This window comes from Staurois parvus, unplaced genomic scaffold (assembly GCF_062004578.1).
Source record: "Staurois parvus isolate SC_StPar_1 unplaced genomic scaffold, SC_StPar_1.0 ptg000154l, whole genome shotgun sequence".
Lineage (NCBI taxonomy): Eukaryota > Metazoa > Chordata > Amphibia > Anura > Ranidae > Staurois > Staurois parvus.
The window spans coordinates 14,772,990-14,798,843 of NW_028317950.1; the positions used below are offsets into that span (position 1 = coordinate 14,772,990).

Below are 25,854 nucleotides of genomic sequence, written 5' to 3' on the forward strand. Positions count from 1 at the left end.
GAACTCTGGATGCAATGGGCATGGTTCTAAAGTTAAATTAGATAGCAGTTCACTGAGTGATATTACTTGTTTCCAAGGTTGCTGTTAATTTCTGTCATATAATTAACATGTTTTTTATCTTTGTCTCCTCTCTTTAGTTCTGACCTTTGTTTTAAGCAAGCCGCGCTCTCTGGCCCCTCATACACCACGTGTCCTTCTCTGCGGGCGGCCAGGAAGTGGAAGGAGCCTACAGGCTGCATTACTGGCACAAAAATACAAAATTGTAAACAGTAAGTGACAGATTCCATTTTATTCAGTGGGGCAGTGTGAACAGTCATGCTTATGGTTGAAGTGCAGTAACCCATAGTAACCAATCTGATTTTACTTTTCATCAGACAGAATGCTGGGGGAGACATTTTGTATATGTTTCTATAAACAGAGTTCATCAGCATGCAGGGTCTAATTCGGGGGCTAGTGATCTACAAGATACAGCATTGCCTTCTTATAACAGAAGGTATTCACACATCTTCTCACACTTCCAGCAGGAAACCCAAAAACAAGGAGCCCAGTGTCTGCTTATGGGTGTTTGGGTGGAGTCATGCATATCATTCTTTTCTCTCTGTTTAACCATCCATGGAACCAGAACTGCCAGTGTAAGACAAATTAAAGGATAAGTAAGCTCCAAGGAGCAGGACCCTCAAATCCCTCTTGTATTTAACTGTATTGTTACTGTATTGTCTCCCACTATAATGTAATGCGTTGAGCAAACCGTTGGCGCTATATAAATCCTGTATAATAATAATAATAATAAGTTCACCTTTGGTAAAAAAATAAAATAAAATAATAAATGCACATCTTTTTGCAGGTAGTAAAAAAATTAAAAGAAAAAAAATAACTTCTGTACGGGCAGAAAGCTACTGAATGGCAGGAAGAATCAATGAACTATGAGGGCGCTCACTAGCACCCTTGCAGTTCATTGAGAGCTACAAGCCATCAACTGCAATGGTAGACAGTACGTATGGTCTATTCATTCACAGGAAACTGTGAATGAAAGATGCAGCCATGTGGGTGGAATCCCACACGGCCATACTGCTTTTGAATTATGACAGTGGGTGAGGGGAGAATAACCCCCCGCCCCCTGTCGCAGAGAGGGAAGCATTGGTGGTGGGAGGTGGGTGTACAGGAGCGTGTTACCCTAAATATTGGGTGTAACATGCAGCTAAAGGTGTACTTATCCTTTAAGCCATTATTTTACCGAGCCAATAAAACCAACTTGCATACAGCTGTTCCAGACCTCTAAGCCCTCTTCAATGCATGAAGGAACTAAAAAGCCCACATTCTTAACGTTTGTACATTCCCATGGATCTAGTGATCGTGGCATCTGGACTGTCTGATATTCCACCACAGTAACAAGTTTGTTTCTTCAATTGTTCCTTATTCTGCCATAGAAACATAAGAAGGAGAAGCTGGTTGTTCTAGTCTCCGATAGCTTTTTTTCTCCAGTTGTATTTTGTCTTTGACATTTCTGGTGTGAAATGATGTAGTACACTGCATGCTCATGGATACTACTTTGGTGCACAATGCCCCATCATTTCACTTTTATCAGTATACAGAGTTTTTTGTCATAGAAGTACCATTCCTTTGGTTAATATCACTTTATGTAACACCCCTGCCCCTTCTACCACTAATGCCAAGCCTATCCCTTGTAATTAGCCCCACCTCCTCCACATTATGACAGGTTTTGGCAATTACAACTCACTGATTTGGATTCTACTGCCCAATGCTGTTTTCCCAGGCTTTTTCCTCGAATGAACTTTTGAAATACAATGTAACTGTCAGGTCTCAGGGATCCCCTGCCAAAAATGAATTCATCTACAGCTTGTGGAACATTTACTTTATCAGTGTGTTGAGCAATGTTTTATATAAAGAATGTGGAGTACCTAGGGTTTCTAACATCTGGAGTAGGGGAAGGGGGTCCTTTAACTATGCCCCTGCTCTATACAACCAAAATTTGTCTTCAGTGATAATCCTGGAATGTAATAAATATTAATACCAATAATATTAATGGCTAGAAAAGAAACAGACAGTAAAAACTGTTGTACTCCCTTACATTACTGATCAGTGGAGAAATGCCCCTTTAAATTAGAGGTCAGTGTTGATCAACTTTACCTTGGTGATCATTGAAGAAGTGAATCTATCATTGGTAACAGTGTAGAGCCTCTTAATGTTGGTGGTCAGTGAAGTGAAGTGATACCTTACATTGGATGGCGGTGGAATATTCTCCTTTCATTGGTATTCAGTGTTGGTAGGAGATCAAACCACCATTGCTCACTTTGCTCTCATGTTGGAGTCCATATATTGGGGTCAGTTTGCTAAGTTGTGTGAGTTATTGTAACAGAAGTGTTTATTATTTTCAGTTATTATTCTACATGTAAAATAAATCAACTATGTAAATAATATTATTCATGTGTTTTATAAACCTTCTTTCTATGTATAGTTTGAGATTGTATATGTGAATTTTGGGAAACCATATTTGTCCATTACATAGCAAGGTTCTATGTCCTGCTTTGCAGTGCTGCACAATAGTTGTGCTTTACTGCTCCTTCATGCAATGTAAGTCTAAAGGAGGCCATAGATTTTTTAGTTTTCTTTTTTTCCACGATGGGTTGCAGCAAAGAAAATTGCTGGATTCCTCCATCAACACAGTTGCCTTCCCAGCTGTCAGAACACAATGATTAATGCTAGCTGCTTTTGCCGCCAGAAATAATTGCATACAAAAAGGCTGGTTGTACTGAAGTTGATCAATGGACCAACTTAGGTACAACCTGCTTGTCCAGAGATGGATTAAATCTCGGCCGGTCCTTGCTGAACCATCTGAGATTCGATCCATCTATGGTTGGCTTAGAAGTCGGCTGATGCGCTGAAAACAATGCACTTCCTATGTGGCTGATAAGTCAGCAGTTGTTAAAGTGACCCTATTGCTAAAGTCAACATTTTAAATGAAGAGATACCTGTAAAAAAAAAAGTCTGTAAAGACTTCTTACTCTACTGCACTCCACTCTAATGCTGGGGGATTTTCTGCTGAAGTCTGAAGGGAAACTGACTCTTCTGGGAGTGTCAATCTCCTGGGTCCCCTGCAGTTCTTACTGGTCCCCCCTGCTGAAATCCATATCAATACTGTATCCTGTAATGGCTTAAGGTCAGCAGGAGGAAATAATGATAGCTATGTGAGACCCAGAAGATTGACACTCAGAGGGGGATTTACTAAAACTGGAGACTGGAAAAAGTTCTGCATAGAAACCAATTAGCTTCCGTTTTTTTGCCAAAGTTTAATTGAAAAAGCTGAAGTTAGAAGCAGATTGGCTACCATGCAGAGCTGCAGCCAAATTTTGCACTCTCCAGTTTCAGTAAATCAACCAGTGTCAGTATTGGTGTAGACATCGGCAGAAGGTTTTTCAGCAGCTTTCTTGGAGTTCAGTGGCACAGGCAGCTGGTTCACATTACACTTCTGTTCTAGAAATAAAACACCCCTTTTAAATTTCGCTAATACTGATTAAATGGTATTTCTCTGTGTTTATTCCACCAGTTTCTTGTGGTCAGGTCCTCAACGAAGTTGTTGCTGACCAGACAAAGCTGGGACAGTTGATTGAGCCATATATTGAGAATGAACAGCAAGGTTTGTAGCAGAAATTTCAAATTCTGTATTTTCTTAGATGTACTGGGTGTAAATTCATTGAACTGGATGTTTCAAATACTGTCTTTGTCATTGATATGAAGACTCATAAAGGTTAGGTTTTTAGTAAAGCATAGTATATGTGCAGATTATGATTTTTAAATCTGTGATAGATATTCAGCATTAGTGAAGTATAAAGGGCAGGATAGCTAATTTTCACTTAGTCTGAAGATACTATTGAAATGGACTAAGTGTTCTCAGACTAAGTGTTCACTTAGTCTGGGAGCACTATGGAAATGGAAAGCTAGAGATAGTTAGCCCCATTAACACTCCAAGTCAAAAATTTGAGCACCTATGTGACAGTGCTGGGCTCCTGGGCAGCCAAGCACCAGTGGTGTTACATATGAGATTGGGGAATGAGTCCCATGCTCCCCCATATCTGGAAATATCAAGTATTTTTCCATGTTTTCATCACACAGAATAATGTGAGAGCAATAGAATGGTGTGTATAAGCTGCTGCTGAGGCCACTCTAAAAGTGCACATATTGCTTTGCCCTAAGAAACTGCACATCTGCTGCGCCATTTATAACGGACTCTCATGCTCCCTTTTGGGTTTTTAACTTAGCATTTTGGATGCCTATAGTGCCTAAAATCTGAACAGGTTGAGGCCTCGCTCACACCATACGTGCAGAAATCTTTACAGTTTACATCAGTTTTCATGCGTTCTTCAGTGAGTTTTATACACATTGCAGATTCCTGTGCAGAAAAAGTCTGCATGTGATACTAGTGTTGTGGTGTAACAGGACACAGAGGACAATTGATTTTGTTGTGCCATTGCAGAACGCATGCAGAAAACCTGATGCCTCTGCACAATGGTGTGAACAAGCCCTGAAACAAGCTCACTGGTGCTACTTACTGTTTCTGCCTTGTTCAGCCACCTCCCAGCATTTGTGTAAAAGTGACCTGGGTGGCTTTTAAGCCCCGTACCACATGACAAGAATATTGTATGAATGATCGTCTGGTTTTTTTGCATGCTAGTCTCCATATCAAAAATTAAGAGGTTACTACAGTTACGAAAATTCTTGTACAACAGAATAAAAATTTGGAAATGATGTAATGTATTGTAATTGTATTGTATTTTCAGACCAAAATTGTACTGATTAAATGAAAATCATACGATCTGGTATCATACAAGAAAACGTTTCGTGCTTAACCCTTTGAATAATTTCAGACGAAAGCTGAAAGTGTACTAACAATCAAGTTAACGCATGATCGCTTCAAAAGCGGTATTTTTCCTAAGATTTTCTGATCATGTGTACTAGGCTTTATAGCCACTTGATCACTTTTACTGTACTCATGGGTGCAGATCCTCACACACACACACTGTGTCTTACCCCCTCTCGGTTCTTGAGCTCCTCCCGGGAGCCCAGTACCACAACTTAGACTGCCAAGATGGCATTCCCCTATCTGGTACCATGATGTCTTCCTAAAAAGAAACCTGCCCAGTGCTATTACGTAGGGGACTTGTTAGTCTTCTTGTAATAGCAATGAAGTTAAGTGCAAAAAAAGTGTTAAAAAATGAAAATACAATAAAATAGTGAAAAAAAATAATAAAAGCACTCTGGTTGCTCTGTGCTCACACATATGAACACAAACACACACATAACGCACACGCATGTATGTAAATGATTGCACCACATAAGATATACAATAATTCTAGGCTCCTCAGTAACAGTTAACTCTACATTGATGGGCTGTAAAGGCATTTAAAGCATTGCCTATTGATAATTTTAAGTACTACGATTTTTCCCAAATCATGGGTGTTTGTAGTTTTGAGGCCTGACAAATGTAATATCTATTTACTGGACACTTATCTCCTCTTTTATTTTATACAAAAAATTGGAGATTAAATTGTGTTTGTGTTCAATAAATTCACTAGAGTTTCTCTTTAAATTATGATTTATGTTAAGTATGTCACTGTCAGTCTTGTGCTGCCTGGCAGTGGTAAGCAGGGGTGGACTGACCATTTGGAAACTCGGGCACTGCCCGAGGGCTCGGGGTCAGTAGGGGGCCCCATGAGATGCCCCTGGTACCTTTTTCATAGGCTTTTTTGAGTTTGGGCAAGGACACAGGGGTCCCATGATCCCCTATTGCCCGGGGGCCCCATGAGTTGTCAGTCTGCCCCTGGTGGTAAGCATAGTAACCCATAGCAACCAAACACAGATCATATCTCGTCTACTTAAATGTAAAATTCACTTACATTGGGTTACTAAAGTTTTCAAGCAGACATTGTATTTCACCCTCTATTATTGAATAACCACAAATGTGTCTACTTTTCTACACACGGAGATATTTTTGCTGCTCATACTTTCCGAATTAGATAATCACCTTTGTTTCACTTTTCTCTGCGCAGTTAAACTTTTGCAGAGAACTGTATTTGTTTTACATTCATATTTATCTTTTGGAATTGTCTTTAGCCCTATCCAATCTTCTAAAATGAGAACTAGACCTGTTTCACGATCCCCAGTGCTCAGCCCAAATCCTGCGTCTGAATGGCCAGTACGCGCCCTTTTCACCAACCTAGACAGCCCTTTTGACCTTGTGGATTTGTGCTGTGAAGTTCTCCCCTTGGATGCTCTCTCGAAGTGTGTGGAGGGGGCGGGAGCAATCAGGCAGTCCAGCAATAAGTAAAAGAAAAAAGCAATAAGGATACAGCACGGGGAAGCAGGGAGCCAGAGGCTCAGTGGGGACCTCACGCTCCACTCCAGAAACCCTTTGCAGTTGGCGTATTAGCAGAAGCTAACAGCACTTGCTTGTGTAAATAATTCACCAGTTGATTAATAGACACACATGGGTATAATTAGTGGAAGGAGAGACAGCAGCAACAGTAACGGGTACAGCGCTTGGGGGAACAAGAGACTGTAAAAAAATATATTTTCCTTTTTTTTTTCTTTTTTTTTTTTTTTTACTTGGAAACTTTCTAGGCCACTGGGCGTTTGAAGATGAGTTGGGAAGAGCTCAGTTCCTTCCGCTCTTTTGAAGTGGAAATAGGACAGTTTGAATCTGTTGACTTTAATTTTTCACTAGCTTTCAGAGCCCTGCAGTGCTACTCCCTTTTTATAGATATTACTAGGAAAACAGAGGGAAAAAATGCCTTTTCAGTTAACTCCCACTTTATTACAACCTTGCCGTTGTTTGAGTGGATAAACATGACGGTGCTGTATAATGTTGATTGACTAGGTTAGGAAAAGGTCATTCCATTTGTTAGCAAGTTTGTCCTCCAAGGGGCCACCTGTATACTAAAAGTAGTATCTATATATAGTATCACATTTATTAAGTCTATCAATTTAACCCCCCTGGCGTTATTCCCGAGTGTAGCTCGGGGTCAAGTTTCAGTACCACAAGCGGTAACCCCGAGCTACATTCGGGAATACCCTGCAGCGCTGATCCAGGATCTGTTCTTCACTTACCTTGTCCTGCGCTCCTGCAATGTCCCTCCTGCAGTGTCCCCGGCAATGTAATCCAGCAGATGCCAGCATCTGTCATCTGGGCTCTGTTCCCTGCGACGTCGGGACGTACGGGGGACGGAACGGCGGGAAATTTGAAAATGTCAAAAAGTGACATTCAATAAATACACTAAAATCACATAGTAAAACATTACTGTATCAAACCATTTCACATACATTTTGTCCCTAGTGCTTTGTCCTGTGCCCTGCCTGCATTTTTACTGTTTTTTCTGCCTGGAAACTGAGAAACGTCCATGGCGTCCAAAAAGCGTCCCTTTAGGTCAAAAGCGATTTTAGACCAGCTAGAGAACAGTGATAGTAAATTAGAACTATTTGCAGAATTGAGTGATAATGATATGTGGGGAAATTCGTCATCAGACACTGAAAATGATTTTGCGACTTTGATCAGTGATGTGCAAACTTGGCACTATATTTCAAATTTCAGTGTTTTTGGTTTGATTATATTATTGAATTTAATTTATTATTATTATATTATTATTTTTTATGATTATTTATTAAATTATAATTTATGATTTCGTGTTTCAAGTTTTATCCTACCCGGGATGTTTACTAGACTCTTGTTCGGACAGATTTCAGTGAATTATTCCTAAAAATGACAGGCCTACAATAAAAACAATACATATTTCCATGCAAAAAAATGTACCGCTTTAAGCACAGAAATATGGATATAATCAGACCGCTAGGGAGGTTAATTCTTGAGCTTGACAATGTTTGGTCCTTATCTGGCATTCTTATATTCAACGATGAGAAGAATGCGGCCGTTTTGAATTTCTCAGATGCTGTCTTGTATTCAGAAGGAGAAGGATATGTATAAATAAGTACCACCCGTGCAAAAAAAGAGTCATATCAACATGTGGGTTCATGCAGGTCTATTTCAGCCAGTGTGTCTATGCACGTTGTGGCATTTAAGTTCGTATTTTATAGTGGCATTCAGGGGCATAAACAAAATCCCCAAACTTTCCTTCAGAACTTACTGACAAATTGTATGCCTATATGCACATAAATGCACATGTATGTACGTATGTAAATTAATTCCATTTGCCAGAATAAATAAAAATTCTAGCCAATAAAATAAGTTTGCATGCATACACTTCTAAATTACATACAGTGCATCCAGAACGTATTCACAGCGCTTAACTTTTGGAACATTTACAGTAGTTCTGTTACAGCCTTATTCCAAAATGGATTAAATTAATTTTTCCCCCCAACATTCTACAAACAATACCCCATAATGACAACGTGTCAGAAACCCGTGGGCATGAAGTCTTAAACGTATTTCTTTCTCAGCCATTGAGGAACACCAGAAGTCAGATTCTTTTGGGTTATGCTGTTGCCTACAGGAGGATCGGACACTGGCAAACAAAAAAAATATGTAGGCAAGCCAAGGAGAACCCCTTCTCCACCCAGCATGTTTCTGTTTTTTCTTAGTTTCCAGGGAGCATGGACTTTAGATTTTCTTTAACTCTGCTGGAAAAAGTCTCAATTTTTTGCTAGCTTTTTTTTTTTTTTCTTCAACTTTTTTTTTTTTTCAATCAACATTTCATTCTACATTACTGCTTGAGCTGGTCTCTACGTGTTAGCTATCAGCCTTTCCTTAGCCTGGCTTTGGAGTACAGTACCTAGACCCTGCTAGATTAGGATGTTGTGGCTGTAGCCTGGGAATAACCTCTGAACGCTGAGTTCTGCGCTTTCTGGACCCCATTCTAGTAACCAGTTAGCTATAAAAAGCTGCCGGAATTGTCTCTGAAGGCTCAATCTGTGCATAGGCCAGTCAAGCAGAACACTGGGAGCTACCTCTTTATTTGCAACACCGGGCACCTTTGAATTTCCTGCTTTCCATGGGTTTTACCACAGAAGTGATTAACACTGAGAGAGTAAGCCTGTTTTACAAAAGGAACTACTCCAATCTCTGGTCCATTAATAATGCCCATCCACAGTGTCCTTGGTCACCTCTGGTTTTTAGACCCTCATCGTCTACCAGCTGTTTGAGTTTGTGAGTACATAAGGCCTTGCTTCATACCTTAAGTTTAGTTTCATTGCTGTCACACAGTCGGAACATGTCTGTATCTAGATACAGAGGCTGTGGTCCTGCTGCAAAGGGTGACCCAGTTCAAGCGCTCCTGACTATTTTGGGAATGTTTACTCTCTACCTTCTGTGTGCACTGTCTGTAATCTGGTATCCTGCTACCCTATGGTTACAAGGTCTGCATCAGGGTTTCCCTAAGCTCAGTCAGGTGAGACTAAGTCCCCGGCCTTGTCATCAGGGACCTCTACTGCAGTTGCCCAAGACTTTGTGTCACAAAATTCCTCATAATTGTTAACTGCAGAGGCTTTAATTATGCTCCTGTGCTGTCCCCTGCGGAGTCAATCTCTCAGCTCTTGGCAATCTTGAAAGAGGCCAGGCCACAGTCCCAGTGACTGACACTCAAGGTCACCGCACTCTCTCGCTGATGAGACTGTTTTTGAGAAATGACAGTCTCCTGATATTAAGTACACAGGAGCCTGTTTCAGCCCTTATTGATGTGTTATCTACTACACTGCACCTAGAGAATCAGCCTGTTGTCTCCAACCTTGGATCTTTCAGAGCTCCTACAGCTGCAAATACCTTTCTACTTCACTTTCTATTCCTCCATGCAGACTAGAAACATCTTGGAGTGTCCTGGACCCCACCAGAGTGTTTTTTGGATGTATTTGGGAGGAAATATGTCTGCCATGGACCCACCTTTACAGGGAAACCACTAGGCCGGTAGTGTTCTTTCCTTTTTCCCCTAACAGCTAGAATCCCTCCTTCATACCCATATTGTGGTGACAGGCTCTGCCCTTTGCTCTGTGCTGACTGTTACTTTTATTTGTAAAACTGTGACAATATGTGTTAAAGCATAAGTTCTGCGTCATCCATTCACAGTGCTCTGTAAATGGGAAAACGACAAGTCCCGAAAGCCTCTTTTGCAGCTGTAGGCGTGTAGTTCTTAATGAACTACCAGGATGTTGTTAAGTTCCCTAACAAAAAAAAAAAATCACAAATGCATATTTTTTTACCTGCAAAAAATGTGCATTTATTATTTTTTTATAAAAGTTAACTTATCCTCGTTATCATTTTCTATCACATCTGCCACCCCCTAGTTCTATTGTGGATAAACACATAATATCCCAGATAACTAAATTTAACAAATCATATATTAATAGCAGATTTAGAATCCCTCAAAATTTGGGAATTGCTTACAACCTTTAATAGATTAAAAGAAAAAGGTAAAGCGTGTGATGCCATCATACGCATTTTACAGCTACATCTGGCTCATACTCGCAAAATTGATATGATGCTCCTATCTCTAGATATCAACAAGACCTTTGACACTTTGTCCTGGCCTTATCTCATGTCGGTCCTTCACCATTTTGGCTTTGGTCCCTCGTTCTTGCGTTGGATTTCGCTATATACGTCCCCCCAAGCAAAACTCAAATATTACGGTTTTGAGTCCTCAACGTTCCCGATTGGCAGGGGAACTAGACAAGGTTGCCCACTTTCTCCCATACTATTTATTTTGGCTTTAGAACCTATGGCAAAAGCCATTTGTATTCATCCTGATATTAAGGGAATGGATGTAGCTGGTTCTCAACATAAGTTATCTCTCTTCGCTGACGATATATTGTTGTCAGTTACAAATCCGTGGGTTACTTTACCAAACCTACTTGCGGTTTTGGATTCCTTTGCTGTTCTCTCAGGCCTCCATGTCAACCCGGCCAAATCTAAGGCTATGTCGATTACCCTTTCACCATCAATGTTGGCGACTCTGAAACATTCGTTCCCTTTTCAATGGCTTTCGGCCTTCCCGTATTTAGGAATCAAGCTCACTCCGACTTATCACGGACTCTATCGGGCTAATTTCCCCGCTGTTTTTAGTGATTTGACAGAGATGTTGTCCTCCTGGTCTCACTACCCGCTTTCATGGTTCGGTAGAATCAATGCGATCCTCATGACTTATCTTCCCAAATTATTGTGCGTGTTTCAAGTTCTACCAGTTTCTGTTCCCTCACATATATTGCGAAATCATCAGCAAAAACTCCTGTCTTTCATTTGGGGCCCCTCTTGACCCAGAATTAGCAAACAAATCTTATTTGCCCATAAGACCGATGGTGGGTTATCTGTCCCAAATCTTCAGGCTTACTATCTGGCAGCCAATATTGCCCCCTTAGCTCATCTCCATGCATCTCGCAATATTCCCTTGTGGGCTACTGTAGACTTGATGGATTCCCACCCGATACCACTCTCTTTTTTGCCGTGGCTTCCTCCTATTCATCGCCCTTCATTCCTTAGTCCGGCGCTGACGCTTACGCTTTGTCTTTGGGATTCTATTAAATATTCCGCTGGCCTCATTTCCGCCCACCTGCCTTTACTACGTTTGCTACATAATCCATTATTTCCCCCAGGTCGTGACAATCCCGGACAGTTTGCTTGGTGGCTAGCCTATGGCTTCCATGATGTACATTCCTTCCTCTCTCCTACTTGGATACTCACCTTTGAAACCGTGCGCTCTTCTTATGGTATCCCACTGCAAGAGCATTTTGGCTACCTTCAACTCTGCCACTTTATCAATACATTAATACACACGCATTCGGGACCCTACAGGTTGACCCTCTTTGAAAGTCAATGCAGACATAGACCCCATGCTCCGGGCTTAATCTCTCTGGTCTACTCCTCCATTATTTCTTATAGAATGCCTCCGGTCCGTTCTTATCATCAGCGTTGGCAACCAGAAGTCGGCGGCACTCTGGATCAGCGGGATTGTCGGACCATGACCCAAGCATTATCTAAATGTTCTAGGAATGTTATCATTCTAAAAAATGCCTATAAGGTTCTTTATAGATGGTATTACACGCCTGCTCAACTGGCTCGTTTTATCCCCACATACTCCCCGACTTGCTTTCGGGGTTGTCAACAAATAGGCACCATGGCCCATATTTGGTGGACTTGCCCCAAGGTTTGCAGATTGTGTTTCACACAGATATTAAGCGCAACCCGTATGAAGCGCTCTTATTTAAACCATTAGTGGGCCTACTTCGTCCTGAACGGCAGCTGGCATCGCATCTATTCATGGCTACCAAGCTGACGATCGCGAGGGCTTCGAAGACTCCCCTCCTTAGCTTCGACGCTGTCAAAAATCGGATGAACTTTATCATGGTTAATGAAAAGCTGATGGTTATACTGTTAGACACCCATACAAAGTTCCTGCAGACCTGGCGTCCCTGGCTTGATCTAGCCCAACCGTTGAGATTCGACCAGTCCCTCTTGTCATTATAAGATTTACATATTATTTTATTTTTTTATTTTTTTTCGTATTGCGGTCCCCCTGGAGCCCTTTTCTTTGTTTTTTTTTGTTTTTGTTTTTTTTGTCTTCTTTCTCTTCGTTCCTCTCTTTCCTTCTGTTTAGTCTGTCTTTACGATATTTGTGCTGATTGTGATTTGTGCTTTGAGTATCGTACCAGCAATACTATATCCATATGCCGGACTCCATCGGGAGACCAGAATATAGAGTATCAATATGCATTCAGTGAGACTTCATTTTCCATCTTTCCCGCCTTCTGTATGCAGATATAGTGACAACTTTTTCTTTTAGTTTATTATGTCATTGGTCTCTAGATGTCTACCATTTTTGCAACTTATTGTTTTGTTTTCCTTTTTTATACACGGTACTTGTGTACGAAGTTTATTTTTTTGTCTTTCCATCAGTACATACTCTGTATTATTCATCAGAAAACTTGTATGTTTTATTTCTGTTGGTCAGTGCATCTGTTTTTGACTGATTCTCTGATGTTATCTATTCTGCAATAAAATTCTTTGTAAAAGGAAAGTTGATATATAAAAGAAAAAGGGAATTTCCTTGTTTTATGCATGGTTAACTGACTTTATTATAGTGAAAATAGCTCTTACATGGTGAAATGGGAAGTGGAACTTGGCCATTGCTTCTCTTGGAAACAATGGCAACAGACTTTACATTATAACAATAAATCATCTGAATGTATTGAACATTGGGAAAATGCCCAAAAAACAGATGGTATCCAAACCCCTATAGATTATCTAAAATATTCCCTTCTTGTAACTCTACTTGTTGGAGATGCGAGCGTCATATATTTTGGAGTTGTAAAAATATTCAGAGTTTCTGGAATTCTGTTTCAACTTTTCTAGCATCCCGTATGGGCATCTTAACCTCACTCATACAAACAATGGCCCTTTTAAGCTTAAATACAGAGTTATACCCTACACAATTTAGAACTATTGTAATACAAATACTCATTGCTGCTAGACTAACAATTTTGAGTCTGTGGAAATACAATATTGCACCCAATCTGTACAAAGTTATAAATAGACTTAACACTCAAAACTTACAAACTTCACAAACTTAAACTATTATGGCAAATATGGACCTCTTATACGAAAGCTTCTAGACAGCTTAAAGAGCTTTGCAAAACATGATACATTTGTATTTTCATTTTTGCTTAACTTTTACCCTCTACCAAGTAGGACACCTTCATTTAATAGTGTGACGTTATTTATGTTATTTTTCTATTGTACTTTTTGTAATGATGGATACACCTGTTACAGTGTGAGTCCTAGCGGGGTGGCAGGTAGTCACATTATAGTATGGTTATTTTATTTATTTACTGAAACTGACATGACATGTAAGACTTTTACTGTCTTGGAATGTTTGTTACTACTTTTTAGTTTGTGTACAAGAAATACTCAATAAAAATCTATTGATTAAAAAAAATAAAGTGAACTTATCCTTTAGGCCTCTTTCAGATGAGGTGGACCCATCAACGGATCTGCCTACTCAGCAGGGGATCTCTTCGCTGATCCCCGCTGAGCAGGCGGGTGACAGGTTTGTGTCTGCTCCACTGCTGCAGAGTGGACACAGACACAGTCCACTGTCTTCTATGGGGCGGTCGGATGGAAGCGGACCGCCTGTCCGTTTCCATCTGACTACCATCCAATCCGATCCACAAAATGGATGGGGGTCCATCTTTTTTGGCATACAGGATTGGATCAGATGCCGGCGGGTGTCAGCGGACACTTGTCTGCTGACACACGACGGTCCATAGAGGTCTATGGATGGCCTGATCTGGTCTGCCTGAAAAACCGACAGGTAGACCCGATCGGACCGTCAGTGTGAAAGGGGCCTTAAATCCCTCAAAAGGGATCTCTCCACTGCCGCAGTGGATCCTTTCCCGATTAAAACGTGTGGAGCAGATGTGTGATGACTTGCTAGAAATATATAATCTTGTATCTCATATGGGTCTGTTGTCCATACAGATACACAGAGCTCTCTGTTTAAGGTGCTGGAAGGCAGAATCTGTATCCAAGGAGCAACTGACTCACTTGGTCTTCAAGGGACATTGTTTATTTGGACTTACCTTGGACATCATTATCAAGGATATCACTGAAGGTCAGAGTGTTCACCTAGCTCATTGCAAGTAGTCTAAGGGAAGGTTGACTGAGTACCACCCTTCTCCTTCACCAACTCCTGCAGTAGGCCTATCCTGACCGTCTAAGCCAGGTTCTTCAGAATAAGGCTGTCCCCCCACTTTTCCAAGTTAGAGGATGGTTGTTAATCCTTGCACGTCTTTGGGTAGGTAGCTCTTTAGGCATCTGAGTGTACTGAGTGCCTCTTTAGGTTTTTAGGCTAATTCCTTGTTCCTCGCTCTTATTTCACCTGTTCATCCTCTACCACCTTGTGTCACTGCACAGTTCAATAAACCTTCCCCTGCTCCCTAGGAGTTTTGTCAACCCAGGGGTTCTTGCTTGAAATCCTGTGTACTGTACATCCCAAGCTGGCCACCACCCTTTCTCTCCCAATTCCCTTCCCTTGGGGCATGTAGGTCCCTTAGTTGTAGCTGGTATCCATTAGTTTTATCATCCCCCTTCTTCTACAAAGGGATTATCTGGCCTGATCAGTCAACTTATGATCAGCACTGGTTGTTCCCTGACATAGCAGGGCTCTGAATCCTCAATGTCACCCCTAGTACTTCTCAGGGTGCTGGTCCAGTGTTTTCCCTAATCTCTCTCATGGCATTCTCACGGTGGGACACTCAGAAAACCTCCTGGAAAGAAAGCAATGTGGATTTCATTCCTGGACTGACTCTCTAAGAATCAGGTAGTTCCTGACCTGATCATTCAGCTTCCCTGTCAGACAGCTTATATGGACTTCTATCCCCACCTCTGGAATTCCTTTCATTGAAGAATTATTGTCGCACCAAAGACATTCATGTGCCTGTTTTGGAGCTGCTCCACAACCAGTCACAAAAGGTCTAACCCTTTCAGCTCTGCAGTAGAGGTCATAAGCTCTCCTGGTAGATTAACCCTCATCGCACATGGTAGATCATAGACCCAAGGGGAATGAGCCAGTGGGCCTTGCCACCTCATGCTCAGCTAATGACTCAGTGGGAGTGTGTAGCACCGCCCAAAAATGTCCTGATTCTGGTAGTCTTGACCATGATTTCTGTCCTCCCTAGATCCTTGTGGTGTGCCCCCCCCCTTTCTGTTATCCAGAGAGGAGTTTTCAGCCACTATGTCTAAAGTTTTAGGTAGGCTCTTAGCCTTTTTAGAGTCCTTGGATAGTAGTAGACACAAGCAGGCTTCCTCAGTCTCTCTTTCAGAGTCCATTTATGATTCTCTTCTTGTAGCTTCTTCTGTTTCTGAAGAGGGGGAGGAGGAAGGTCCCTTACCTGGTTTAAGGATTCAGCACATGGGGATAATCAATTATTTGATATCTCTCCCAAGCTTAAGCATACTGTTTCTGCCTTTATTGACATAGTGCACACATGTCTTTCCATGGAGCAACCTGTGTTGGCTCAATCAAAGATCACAAGCCTAGGTTCCTTTAAAATACCTTGGCTAGCCAAAATAATCCCTGTACACTCACTCCTAGAGCCTTTCTTGCATAGTAGTCCCTGTCATGGACCCACCTATTTTTTGCCTAAATAAAACCTTATTGTTCCCTGTTGGACACCTTAATCTAGGGAATCATGGGAAGTAAGAGTACCCTGCAGGCAGGCCTTTGGTTCTTGAGGTGAAGAAGAGTTCCTTTTGTTTTTCACAGGCTTCTAGATCCAAGTCCAAATGAAGCTCACATTTCTACCATAAGACTTTGACCTCCAAGTTTGGGAACAAACCCTCCTTACGAGGGAGTGCCTCCATTTGTCAGAATGATGGATTGCTTTTTGACCTTCACAGCCATATGGGCAGAGGATATTTCAGATATCTGAGTCCAGAACGTTGTATCCAGGGGCAACTAACCACAGTTTTGTGAAACAAAATAATATAAGTGGTGAAGCGCTCAACTTAAATAATCAAAAAAACTTGTGCATTAACCCCATATGTAAATATTACATCCCTAGTGATATAATGATAAACAAAAAATACCTCTTAAGCTATGAAAATATACAAATAATAATAAATAAAAAACTAGTATAAAAGAACTGTATATTTTCATAGCTTAAGATGTATTATTTGTTTATCATTATATCACTAGGGATGTAATATTTACATATGGGGTTAATGCACAAGTTGTTTTGATTATTTAAGTTGAGCGCTTCACCACTTATATTATTTTGTTTCACATATCTTGCGGTATAGAGAATAGGTGTTAGCAGCTTACTCACTAGGTTCTGTGGAGCGCAGGGGGATTTCTGTATATCTATAACCACAGTTTTGGTCTCTGCCTCCACCTCACTTCATGCTGCCAAACTTGTTTTCCCCCACACAAAGCAGATGGATCTTTGCATTGCTCTCGCAACTCCTCTCTCAGGGAGTCATTTCTCCTGTCCCAGTAATGGAGAGGTTTCAGGAATTCCACTCAAACCTGTTTGCTGTCCCCAAGGCAAAAAGTGGCATTCGCCCGATTCTAGATATAAAGTTCAAACTGTTCATATGAAATCTGCCAGGTTAGTCCTCTCTTCCCTTCAGCTGGGAGACTTTCTGGCCTCTGTGTACATTATGAATGCCTGCTTGCAACTCTCAACGACGACTTGTTTTAGACAGTCAGATGCACTCTTTTTCATTCCTGAAGGACACTGTAAATTTCTAAGTGAAATAAACAAGTCAGGATAGGTAAGTTTTCTCCCTTTCTTGTTAAGGCATACTCTGCCAGATCTGCCAGTGCTTCTTGGACTTTTCAGCATCAGGCATCTGTTTCCCAGATTAGAAAAGCTTCAACCTGCTCTTCTGTTCACACATTTAAAGTAGCATCCAACCATTACCTAACTAACGCTAGACCTACTCCCACCCCCATACTAAACCTATTCTATTTAACCCTGTAAAGAAAAGGTTGCTATACTTACCTGTTCTGAATCTGTTCTGGTCTGGTCTCCAGCAGTGGCTTCTGTGTAGGAGAGAAAGCCGACAACAGCTGACAGATGCCCAGAAGATGATGTCACCCAGAAGATGACGTCACCCATAGACTTACTATGGCACATCCATTGTCGGCTGCCCCTCCTGCACACAGAAGCTGCCGCTGACAACTCAGCCTGGGACCGGACCGGAGTGACTTCAGTATAGGTAAGTATACTTGTCTTTTGTTTACAGGGTTAGATAGAATAGGTTTAGAATGGGGGGTGGGAGTAGGTTTAGCGTTAGTTACATAATGACTAGAATTCCACTTTACGTTTTACAGGTGAATGTTCAGGTCTCTGCTGATGCTAGTTTCAAGTATAAGGTGCTTCAGGTTGCTCTCTGAGATTTCGAGTCCTCTGTTACGTGGGCCTGTTGGCTTTTTTTGTTTTGCCCACCCCTCATTTGCATTGATTTTGGGCATCTTGGTCTAAGACTAAGATAGTGTGTCCAATAATGTACCATTAAGAAAATAGGAGATTTTACTTACCTGTAAAATATTTTTCTTGGTGGACATTACAAGACACAGGTCCCTCACCCATGTTCCTTATGTTCCACCTATTGCTTAACCTTACCTATTTAATGCTGGCCATACACATATTGGTATATATCTGTTTAGTGAAGCAATGAAATAGTATATTCAGATAATAAAATGTATAGTGAGCTTTATTATTTGTGTTCAGATTATCATTTCAGGCATCAAGTAGGTTAAAATGATCAAAACAAATGGTTTATTGCGTGAAACAAAATCATTACATACATGACCAACATAAGGCTGACCCATTCCGCCCAAACCTTGAAACGTAAAAGAGAAGTTTGAGAATTGAAAAAACAAAAAAAAATCATACTCGCCTAGATGGCTGCAACATGTATCCCATCTGCAGCTTTCCTATGCCTACTCTACACCAAGAACTGAACGATCAAATTCTGCTGATCGCTCACTTCTTGGTCTTCAGTCTGCAGAGAACCAGTGACTGTCAGCACCTGCTGTGGAGGGGGTGGGAGCAGCTGGGTCAGGCTCTCAGTGTCTTGCTGAGAAACTGAGCCAGCTGCCAGACTGGCTCTGTGACCTCAGCCGACATTGGGGTTCAGTCCGCTGTCAGTGAAAAGGGGTCACAGGAGTGCTGAATTAAGTGTTTTGGCCATACTTCTCCTTTACCTTTCCTTTTTAGCCGCTTTCACACGGGCGATCTGATCAAGTCCGTCTGTCAGTTTTTAAAACAGACTTGTGTCCTTTTACACCCGCCTACCTCTTGATCCGATCTAGTCCGCTAAAAAAAACCGAAGGGGGTCCATTTAGCCCGATCAGATTGGAAGGTAGTCGGGTGTAAATGGGCAACAGATGTAAACGGACCCTGCAGAAACTGAGTGGACACAGGTGTGTCATCCACCCGCTCTACTCTGATCAGCAAGGCTTATGTGAGCTGACAAGGATGAATATGCCCCATGTGATAGGAGCCTAACTGAGTATTTAACAGATGTTACAAATCAGTAGGTGATACAAACCCAGCATGTGATCATAAAGCCAGCTTGTGCTTCACCAATGTTAGTATAAAAAAAAGTAAATATCAAAAATAAGAAACTGCAAGCACTCGATCCTCTACTTGTCAGCATGATGTAAAAAGCAGCTGTCACATTCCTGTGAACTACCTTTCACAATAAGGAACATCACTTTGGGTCAGGTATGGCGTGAGGGTTCATGAAGAGGAAATTCCAGACCCTCATCACAAATTGCTATAAATGCTTTCTTTTAAATCTTCATATATCTTTATTGAGATTTGCTAAATTATGGCAATATGCACCATCACTTCTTCAGGTGCCAAATATCAATAGGCTTAAATGGTAACTAAAGGCAAAACCCATTTTCATTTTTGATAGATTAAGGGAGGTTATAACATCTGTCAGTTTTTTTTTTGCAATCTCTGTTCCATTGGGGAGATTTCCCTTCACTACCTGTCCTATACCCAAAACAGGACGCGAGGGAAAATAACTCCAAAGTGATGTAATCATGGTGTGTCACCAGGGTTACCCGAACTAGGAAGATTTCAATGTCAACCCAAAATTTTGGGGAAAAAAAGTTTTGTCTTTAGTTACTTTTTAAGTATGACAGGTTTGCAGCCCTTTTGAATTACGTCACACCCTACGTTTGACCTGACAATTTCTATTGTGTGAGCGCAGGGCCTTCCTGAGCTCAGTGGTGTTATTGAAATGATTTTAGCAAATTGTCTATGAATTCATGATGAGCACTAATCTTCTCTATAGAAGAGCCTCTCCCATCCTCTGGAACTCCCTACCACAGCATGTCTGGTCAGCCCCCACCCTGTCTGCCTTTAGGCGATCTTTGAAAACGCACTTCTTCAGGGAAGCCTACCCCACCTCCACCTAAAAACTGTACTTGAATCACCTCCACCAGATCATCCCCCGCAGCTGTCACCTTTTGTATCATTTCCCCTTTCCTTTAGATTGTAAGCTTCACGAGCAGGGCCCTCCTATTCCTTCTGTACTGAACTGTATTGTAATTGTACTGTCTCCCTTATATTGTAAAGCTCTGTGCAAACTGTTGGCGCTAAATAAATCCTGTATAATAATAATAATAATAATAATAATATAGCAGACACTATCACTGCATCTGTTTCCAGGTGGTCCTATACACAGTGTGAGAAGTGCATGTGCCTTCTATTTTATGGGTAGGGGCAGCAGCTAATATCATTCACACATATACATAAATGATATATAGATTGACCCAGGATGTGTACTTCCAGATTATTCTATTACATGTATCCTTTTGCTGGTGGTCTCTGCACTCGCACAGCCAGATCTACATCATCATATCTTGATTACATTAAAGTAGTTGTACAGCTAGAAGGTTGTTTTTACCTTAAAGCGGAGTTCCATCTAAAAAAAAAAATAAAAGTCAGCAGCTACAAAAACTGTAGCTGCTGCCTTTTAAAATACATCCACTTACCTGTCCCTCGGTCCAGCGGTGTCCTCACCACGGCTGGTTTCACCGGCCGTCTTTTCTCCCTGGCGCCGGCATCTTCAGTGTGGGCACCCAGCTGTGACAGCTTGCGGCTTCACAGCCGGGTGCCTACTGCGCATGCTCGAGAAGTCCTGTGCTTTGTGAATGGCCCGTAGTCTTCTGGGACCTGTCACGTGTTAAAGAAGACTACAGAGAGGCGGGGGGGGGGGGAGGAGAACTTCCGCTTCTGATCGCCTAGGCAATTGCAGCGGAAGTGGGAGCGGGTACCTGTCAAATTCAGGTACCCGCTCTCCCCAAAGGTGCCAATTCTTAATGGGGAGTGGGGGACAAAGGCTTAAAGCGGAACTTCACCTTTTGGGTGGAGCTCCGCTTTAATGCATGCTATGCATTAAAGGAGAAGTATAGCCAAAGCTATTTTGGCTGTACTTTTCCTGTAGGTCACAGGAGTACAATTCATTCTGCATTCTTGTGACCCATTTTCAGCCAACAGCGGACGTTATCCTGCTGTCAGCTGATGCCACTCAGCTAGTCCTGGCTCTGAAATGATCCCAACCATATGGTCGAGATCTACCCAGATGCCTTGACCGGCATTGGGCTCAGCCTTTCAGCGATCTGGTGAGCCAGTCCCTCCCTCCCCCTCCACAGCCTAGCACTCCAGTGAGCACTGGAGGGACAGAGCAGAGAGCCAGAGACTGACAGTCACGGCTCTCTGCTCAGAGCAGAGGGAGAGAACTGAGCGATTGGAGCCGGCTCTGTGCCTGCATGGGTCACTCATCCTCAGTACATTGTGGGTGGGCAGTCCAGAAGTGGTTAAGGTAAAAAACCTTCTGCATGCAGCTCCCCCCCCAGCCCCCCCTACATACTTACCTGAACTTGATCTCAATCCACTGAGAGTAGCTGCTCTCTTTGCTCTCTCTCTCTCCTCATTGGCTTAGACACATCAGCTTTGCTGACTCCCGCTGCTGTCAATCACCGCCAGAGAGGAGAGAACGGTGGGGCCAAGTCGCGCTCTGTGTGTCAATATACAATCTGCTTGCTATGGGGACACTCCACAGGGTAGAGGAGCTTAGAGTGTCAGCGGGGGACCCAGGAAGAGGAGGATCAGGGCTGCTCTGTGTAAAATCATTACACAGAGCAGGTAAGTATGACGTTTGATATTTTAAAGAAAACAAAATTGGTTTGGAAGCACTTTAAAGTTAAATTCTGGGCAAAAAGAAAACATTAATTAATAACCACACATGATATAAATCTACTGTATGTATTATTACTATTATTACATCAAGTTTATATAGCGCCAAAGGGTTTGCTCAGCGCTGTACAATAGAGGGGGGGACAATACATGAAACAGTACAGCAACTACAAACAGCACACGAGGGGTTAGAGGGGCCCTACTCTTTCGAGCTTACAATCTAGGAGGGAGGGGGTAGTGGTACAGGAGGAAGTGGCTGTGGGGGATGGAGTGGTAGGAGGAATGAAGGAGAACGGCTGTTAGGTGAGGGTGGGGTAGGCTTCCCTGAAGAGGTGGGTTTTCAGGGAGCGCCTGAAGGTGAGGAGGGAAGGTGATAGTCTGATGGATTGGGGTAGTGAGTTCCAGAGGATGGGGGAGGACCTGGAGAAGTCTTGCAGTCGTGCGTGGGAGGAGGAGACCAGGGAGCAAGATAGAAGGAGGTCCTGTGAAGAGCGAAGGGTACGGGTAGGGTGGTACCTGGGAATCAGGTTGGTGAGGTAGTTAGGGGCAGTGTTGTGAAAGGCTTTGTAGGTCAGAGTTAGCAGTTTGAATTTGATGCGTTGGGCGATAGGGAGCCAGTGGAGGGATAGGCAGAGGGGGGTGGCAGAGGTGGAGCGGTTGGTGAGGTGGATGAGTCTAGCCGCCGAGTTCAGGATGGTCTGAAGCGGGGAGAGCCTGTATTATTATACAGGATTTATATAGTGCCAACAGTTTGCGCAGCGCTTTACAATATAAGGGAGACAGTACAATTACAATACATTTTAGTACAGAAGGAATAGGAGGGTCCTGCTTGTGGAGCTTACAATCTAAAGGAAGGGGGAGGTGGTACAAAAGGTGATAGCTGTAGGCGATGTTCTGATGGAGGTGGCTCAAGTACAGTTCTTAGGTGGAGGTGGGGTAGGCTTCCCTGGATAAGTGAGTTTTCAAAGATCGCCTAAAGACTGACAGGGTGGGGACTGACTAGACATACTGCGGTAGGGAGTTCCAGAGGATAGGAGAGGCTCTGGAGAAGTCCTGGAGGTGAGCGTGGGAGGAGGTGACGACGGAGCTAGAGAGCAAGATGTCTTGGGAGGAGCGGAGCGGGTTATTTGGACATTATCTGCAGATGAGGTTGGTGATGTAGCTAGGGGCAGTGTTGTGGATGGCTTTATATGCTGTGGTTAGTATTTTGAATTTTATACGTTGGGTTAGTGGGAGCCAATGAAGGGATTGGTGTATGAGTCTAGCAGCAGCATTCATAATAGACTGAAGGGGGGATAGCCTGTGTAACCATAGACCAGTGAGGAGGGAGTTGCCATAATCAAGGCGGGATATAACCAAGGCGTGGATAAGTTGTTTTGTGGTGTCATTGGTCAGGAAGGGGCGGATTTTGGAAATGTTCCGAAGGTTGAGGCGGCAGGATTTAGCCAGTGAGTAGATGTGGGACCCAAAGGAGAGGTCAGAGTCTTGGATTACGCCTAGCACCCTGGCATGAGGGGAAAGACCAATGGTTGTACTGTTGATCTTAATGGTAAAGTCATGAGTGGGGGATCGGGGAGGAGGAAATATTACAAGCTCGGTTTTGGAAAGATTGAGTTTAAGGTAGTGGTGTGACATCCATGCTGATATGTCGCTTAGTAGATTTGTGATGCGTGAGGAGATTGAGGGGGTGAACTGGGGAGTGGAACGATAGATCTGGGTGTCATCAGCATAGAGGTGGTATTGTAAGCCATGGGAGGTTATCAATTGGCCCAGGGAGGAGGTGTAGAGAGAGAAAAGGAGGGGCCCAAAGACAGAGCCTTGGGGTACCCCAACGGAAAGAGGGAGAGGAGCAGAGGAGGAGGAGTTGCATGTGACGCTGAAATGCACTGAAAAAGGAGGAGAACCAAATGCCTTTGCAAACCCACTTATTACCTTGTAAAGTACCAGTGACATCATTACTGTATTGCACATAGCCTGTACAGAGAGCAGAGCTGTGGAAGGGGGTGGGGGACAGCAGGCCCATTCACTACAGAAAATTACAGTAGGGGAAGAATACAAGACCAGACATTCCTTCTTTATGTGAATGGAAAAGAGAGGAAGAGTAGATAAGCGGCAAATATAGCAATTGGTATGGGTTTTTTCACCTGTCTGATTGACTGTTCCTAAGTGATGTTGGAAGCCTACCATAGACATGAGATGATCACTCAATTCAACCAATTACAGCTGCATCAGGTGACTGCTGTTTCGTGATGGTGGGATGATAAATATGAACATTGTGCATCTACACACACACCTACAATATACATACATTTTACATGTACATTTACTTTGGCTTAATCCATATTATTATCATCTCTCTCAACCATCTGTTTCTATAAGTGTGCTTATACATGCTGTTTGTATAATCTGGAATCTCACAGAATATTGTACATCCTGCATGTGCCCTTTTCCCTGATGATTCATTAGCACTTCTATAGCATTGTTGACCCTTTCCAGATGCTAGACATTTGCATGCCTTGCTGTAATCTGCATTTCTGAGCTGTACATCACACATAGCGCCTGCAGATGGCAGTAAACAATAAACAAACAATTCAGATCCTGTACTTGAGATAGTTTTTCAGCTGACATGTCTGAACTCAGATGAAGCAGAGCCTGTGCTGATAGCAGGTAAAGTGCACCTGTCACTGCCCGGCATAGGCATTTTGCAGGCTGGATCAGAATTTCAGAAAATGTATTTTAACTGGCAAATACAATTTCTAGCAGAAGCTCTAGTTCTAACCAAATGTCACAATTACATATCCAGATGATGGCGTCTTGATATCATCTATATTATGTAGAATAAACTACTGTAATGGAGATTATGTCCACCGAAAGGGAAACATTTCTGTTGTTTTGCAGAAGTGGATGAAGAGTCACTGTAGTGCATACTGAAGTCTCAGGGAGAGATTTAAAAAAACTAGCATGTTGTTCAGGCATCGTTTTTTTGGAAAATGTAACAACTTTTCTACTAGGGCACGCTTTGTATATTTTATGCACGTTACAATCAGCATTTTTTGCTAGAAATTACCTAAAATAATTATCTCTTTTTTTGAAAGCTGAAAAAAATAGTGGTAGTTGCAATTTTTTATGTTTTTTTTATGCACAATATTTATGCAACTGTTTATCAAAGGCATATTTTCAGTTAAAAAAAATGCACTAATATCAATTTTAGTGCAAACAAACACAATATATTACCCAATTCTTTGGTAAAAGATAAAAGTCGAGTAAGCGGATACTAAACATGTCAGGCATGCACCCGTGACATCATACCGTGAAAAATGGTACTCAAAATTGTCCAGTATTAACAAGTTAAAACCCTTTACATGTTATCAGTTTATATTTAAATTGGTTGTAAAGGCTTCAGCTTTTCTGCAAGGTAAAAAACCTTTTGTGTGCAGCTGCAGCCCCCCTAAATACACTGCTCAAAAAAATTAAAGGAACAGTTTGAAAACACATCAGATCTCAATGGGGAAAAATATCATGCTGGATATCTATACTGATATGGACTGGGTAATGTGTTAGGAAAGTAAGGATACCCCATTGTTTGATAAAAATGAAAATCATCAACCTACAGAGGACTGAATTCAAAGACACCCCAAAAATCAAAGTGAATAAATTATGCAGCCGGCTAGTCCATTTTCCTGAAATGTCATTGCAGCATCTAAAAATGGTACTCAGTTTGTATGCCCCCCATGTGCTTGTATGCACGCCTGACAGTGTTGGGGCATGCTCCCAATGAGATGGTGTTCGGGGTATTTCCTCCCAGATCTGGACCAGGGCATCACTGAGCTCCTGGACAGTCTGAGGTGCAACCTCAGTGTTCTATTGGATTTAGGTCAGGCGAGTGTGGGAGCCATTCAATGGTATCAATTCCTTTATCCTCCAGGAACTGCCTGCATACTCTCTCCACATGAGGCCGGCATTGTCGTTCAAAGTCAGGGTGCCATTGTCTAGCCTGTAGAGGTCTGTGCATCCCTCCATGGATATGCCTCCCCAGACCATCACTGACCCACCATCAAACAGTCATGATGAACGATGTTACAGGCAGCATAACATTCTCCACGGCTTCTCCAGACCCTTTCACGT

At 42.3% G+C, this 25,854-nt stretch overlaps 1 protein-coding gene across 3 annotated transcripts in view; it reads left to right on the plus strand.

Annotated features, from left to right (window-relative positions):
* AK8 (adenylate kinase 8) overlaps positions 1 to 25,854 on the plus strand; it is a 197,794-nt gene that overhangs the window by 112,640 nt on the left and 59,300 nt on the right. For all 3 annotated transcript variants that reach the window (XM_089675084.1, XM_089675085.1, XM_089675086.1), the window contains 2 exons: positions 138 to 269; positions 3,566 to 3,655. In XM_089675084.1, coding sequence (XP_089531210.1) covers positions 138 to 269; positions 3,566 to 3,655 — 222 coding nt within the window. The remainder of the gene's footprint in view (positions 1 to 137; positions 270 to 3,565; positions 3,656 to 25,854) is intronic.